This window comes from Fulmarus glacialis, unplaced genomic scaffold (genome assembly GCF_000690835.1).
Source record: "Fulmarus glacialis isolate BGI_N327 unplaced genomic scaffold, ASM69083v1 scaffold11115, whole genome shotgun sequence".
Classification (NCBI taxonomy): Eukaryota; Metazoa; Chordata; class Aves; order Procellariiformes; family Procellariidae; genus Fulmarus; species Fulmarus glacialis.
The window spans coordinates 7,988-11,840 of NW_009213655.1; the positions used below are offsets into that span (position 1 = coordinate 7,988).

Consider the following 3,853-nt stretch of genomic DNA (forward strand, 5'->3'; position numbering starts at 1 on the left):
CACGGACCCCCACCGGGACCCAAACCCACCGTCCGCCTCCCCAGCCGGGACCGGCTGCCACGTGGGCTGTGCCTGCCCGGGGGCTGCGAACCCCCATATCCCATCAGCTTGCTGAGGAGCTGCTTGCCTTCCCCTAGGGAAAAGCTTTGCTGCCTGGAGAAGGGATGGAGAAGAGGGGTGGCTTTCTTCATCAGCTCCCTTGAAATCCACGTTGACTGCTGCGACCATGGCGGGTAACCGGAGAGCTCGGGGACAGAGCGGGTCCTGCGCTGCGGCAAGTCCGGGTGCATCCAGCCATCACTGGTTACAGACCAGAGCTGGGAAGCATCCCTCCGTCTGGGACCTCGGAAATCCCCAGGTCTTGCCGAGATGGTGCAGGAGGAGCCGCCGATCCCTGACATCCCACCTCTCTCCAGGTCCAAGCCAGCGAGGGGGGCCTGCGGGCCCGGCAGCGTACTCCCAACGGCTGGATACGGCCCGTGGGAATAAGAGGCGGTGGCGTGGCGGCTCTTCTGGGAAACATCAGCCCTACCGCCCCGGTCACGGTTCACTGGTGTTTGTCTTTCTGCAGCTCCAGTGGCTCCGGGTTGTCAGCTCCTCGGAGGGACGGCCACCACGCGTGCTTGGCAGGGCGGTGGCACGGGGACGTGGGGACGCTGCCCGCTCCTCCGAGCCTCCTGCGCTGCCTGGGGCTGGACCCGCCACAGAGCTGTCCTGGCAGCACAGCTGAAGCCAGTTCTGAGGGAAGGGCTATTTTTGGGGCTGTAACGGGGTCAAACTGGGTGCTCACTGGCGTGTTTGAGTCGCTCGCAGTTGGGAGGTTTTTTTCCGCACCCTGAACTGAAGCAACTTGTAAACGTAGACCAGTCCTGAGCGATGCAAGACGCTGCTCAGCAGAGCAGCACAGAGTGTGCTGAAGTCAGTGAGCTCCCACCAGCCTCCCCGGGCAGAACCTGCCTCCCACCTCCTTCCAGCACCACTCGTCGAGAAAAAATGCCATAGACTGAACAGATTATATTTTAGAGTGTTGTCAAGGGAACATGACAGTCACTGCAAGACGCACCCACAGGCACACTCACAGCTACATACGTTCTGGCCCACTGCACTGACCTCCTCTGAAATCCATCTGTGCGACACACGGCCAGCACAGCCGGGGAGAGCAGCCCGTGCAGGGCCCTAGGTCCCCATCCTCCAGCACAACAGCCTTGTTTTGCCACCTGGGAGCTGGTCCAACTCACCCCCTTGCTCATCTTCAAAGCAAACCTGCTTCCGCCAACCTCACAGCAATTCTCTTTGTTTTTTAGCACCGAGATGGGGCTCAATTAAACTTAAACAATTAGACTCTGAACACAAGAAATGTCTCACAAAAAAAAAAGAACCACCACCACCACAAACAACATTTCACGGAGCAATTATGCCAGCAGCTGAGACCTTTACGATGCCTTTGTATGTCAGCTTGCACATGGGCCCCTTGTCCAGGCCTGGGACTCCTGGCTGCTCCCTCAATTCAAACAGAAAACACCCAAAGTCAAGAGTAAGGGGAGCAATTCAAGGAGGAAAGAGAGGAATGCAAGTGCTGAGGCTGGAGGGGGGAGAAGAGAACACCACACCTCTCCTCCCACAGTATTTAAAATGAAACAGCTACTTTGGGCTTGATTTTTTTACGTTATAAATGCGTTGCAGCTGAAGTCATCTGGAAACCAACAACGACAATACCAAGCATTGGGGAAATAAAAAGTTTGCAACAAGTTCTGGCCCTAAAACCCCCAGGTCTGCTCCAAGGCGGGCGGCAGCACTGTGGCTGGATCCCTTTCTGCGCCAGCCACCTCACCAGGATCCGGGATGCCAAGGAGGGTAAAGAAGATGCTGGTTTGTTTGTGTGCCAGTTTTTCACCTGCCTACCACGTGCAAACTGGGAGCTGAGTCAGGCTGAGCTCCTCCAGGTCTCTGCAGGATGACGGTGGCACTTCTGCTGAAAACACGCACGTGCTGTGGACAGCACAGGACAGGCTGCGGCGGAGGGAAGGCATTTTGCCTGAAGCTCTGCCATTGGGCCACCCGTTTTCCTGGGGCAAGCCACATTGCTTCTCCAGGCTGGCTCTGGGACTTGTTTTCCTGGCTTGAGGCAGGTCCTTTGGGCTGGGGCTGTCCTGCGCTCTGCATGCTCGTGGCAGAGGTACTGGCACACTCTCCTGCTGCGGCAAAGCTTTAACCTCTGCTCCTCTGCCCTCTGCTCCTCACTCCCATCTTTGCAATGTGCCAAGTATCCTGCCCAGGGTAAATTTCGGAGCACTGGACAAGAGATGCCCAACTGTTCAGAGCAAGGAGAAGACCTGGTACCTAACGGCAGTGTTACTTGCTCAGGAAACAGGCTGCAGCTTGTGCAGAGACTTGCAGGATGGCTCTGTGTTGAGTCCCGGTGCTGGCCAAAAATTATCAACCACAGGATTAAAAAACTCCGACTCCCTCGCTTTTTTTCCTTTTAAACTGAAAAGGTTTATGATTTTGTGCTGCTTCATTCCTTTTATGGTCCAGAAGGAGCGTTCCTGGAAGGAATTTCAGCTTTGGGACATTCCTGGGAATCACCTCCTCCCACAGCCAGGAGGGACGTTTGATTTAACATGTTACTCCAATGCCTCCACGAAGCTCAAGACTGCCAGGGCACCGACTTTCGTTGCAGAGATCCCGCAGCACCAGGCCACATGTGCATCGCTGCCGGAGACTGCAGGGCTCAGCCCTGCCTCCACGCTCCAGCTTCCTCTACTCGCAGGAGCAGTGCTCTGGCGACGCTGCAGGCCCTTTACCTCTGGGGAAGCATCTCCCAGAAATTAAGGAAGAGACATGGAAGGGAGAAAACTCTGCCTGGGGCATCTTTGCTCTTTGACAGTGCAAGGGAGAGAGTTTCAGATCTGACCTCTGCTCTCTTCACATGCTCCTCTTGGCTGCCAGCTCCTACTTCACCGCTGAGCACGGACCAGAACTGACCTCTCTCCACAACGTCCTCCGACTCTGATCTCTCCACTGCCCACAAAGCACTACCTTTTGCTCCATTTAGATTTGGGTCCTGGCAGTGGAAAGGGCAAAGCTGCCTGCTGCCAGGCTTGTAGGGAGCCTCCAGACCACTGGGGCTCAGCCTGTGCTGGGTGGGCTCTTTAGCAATAAATTTGCCATCACAGCTAATTGGTTTAAGGCACAGAAAATGAGACACATGAGCCCTCAGCCAGCTGGGGCCACGCTAACATCCCAGGATCTCTGTGTACAGCTAGTGAAGAAAAAAAAAAAAAAAAAAAAGGAGAAATAAAGGCTTCTCACCCGCTTTGTTTCGGGCACCAGGTCGTCCTTCATCCTCCGCTTGGTCCAATCCTTGGCGAGCTCATCCTCCGCTATCTCCTGAAGGTGGAAGACGGCAACTTGGGCCGACGTCCGACGGATACGGCCGCTCGGGGTCCTTTCGAAATCTTCTATGGGGCCAGGCTCCGGCTTCACCTCTGGCTCCTCCGGAGGCTGCAACAGAAACAGAGTTAGGAAGGGCATGACGAGGGGTGAAGCAGCGAGCTCTCCGGCCCCGGGACGGGGATGCTGGGGTTTGGGCCGTGCGTTTGCAGACCTGCTTTGCGCAGGCGAGGGCTGCAGAGACACCAGCGTACCTCTGCACCCGAGCACGGGAACAAGCGGAGCAACCCGCCTCCCACAGACCAGCAGACAGCCGCACGCTGGACTGATTGCGTCCTTTATAAACGTCTCCATTTATTAGAGTTAGGGAGTTATTAGCGTCGGATGCACTGTCAGTAGGGATCAACAGAACAGAAAACGATGCTCCCCAGGGACAGATCCTGCCACCCCAGCACTGGCG

General features: G+C 56.2%; 1 protein-coding gene across 1 annotated transcript in view; it reads right to left on the bottom strand.

The window, feature by feature from the left end:
* ZNF512B (zinc finger protein 512B) overlaps positions 1–3,853 on the bottom strand; it is a gene marked incomplete at its 3' end in the record, with an annotated part of 27,157 nt that overhangs the window by 7,981 nt on the left and 15,323 nt on the right. The window contains 1 exon segment of the mRNA XM_009578265.1: positions 3,313–3,504. Coding sequence (XP_009576560.1) covers positions 3,313–3,504 — 192 coding nt within the window.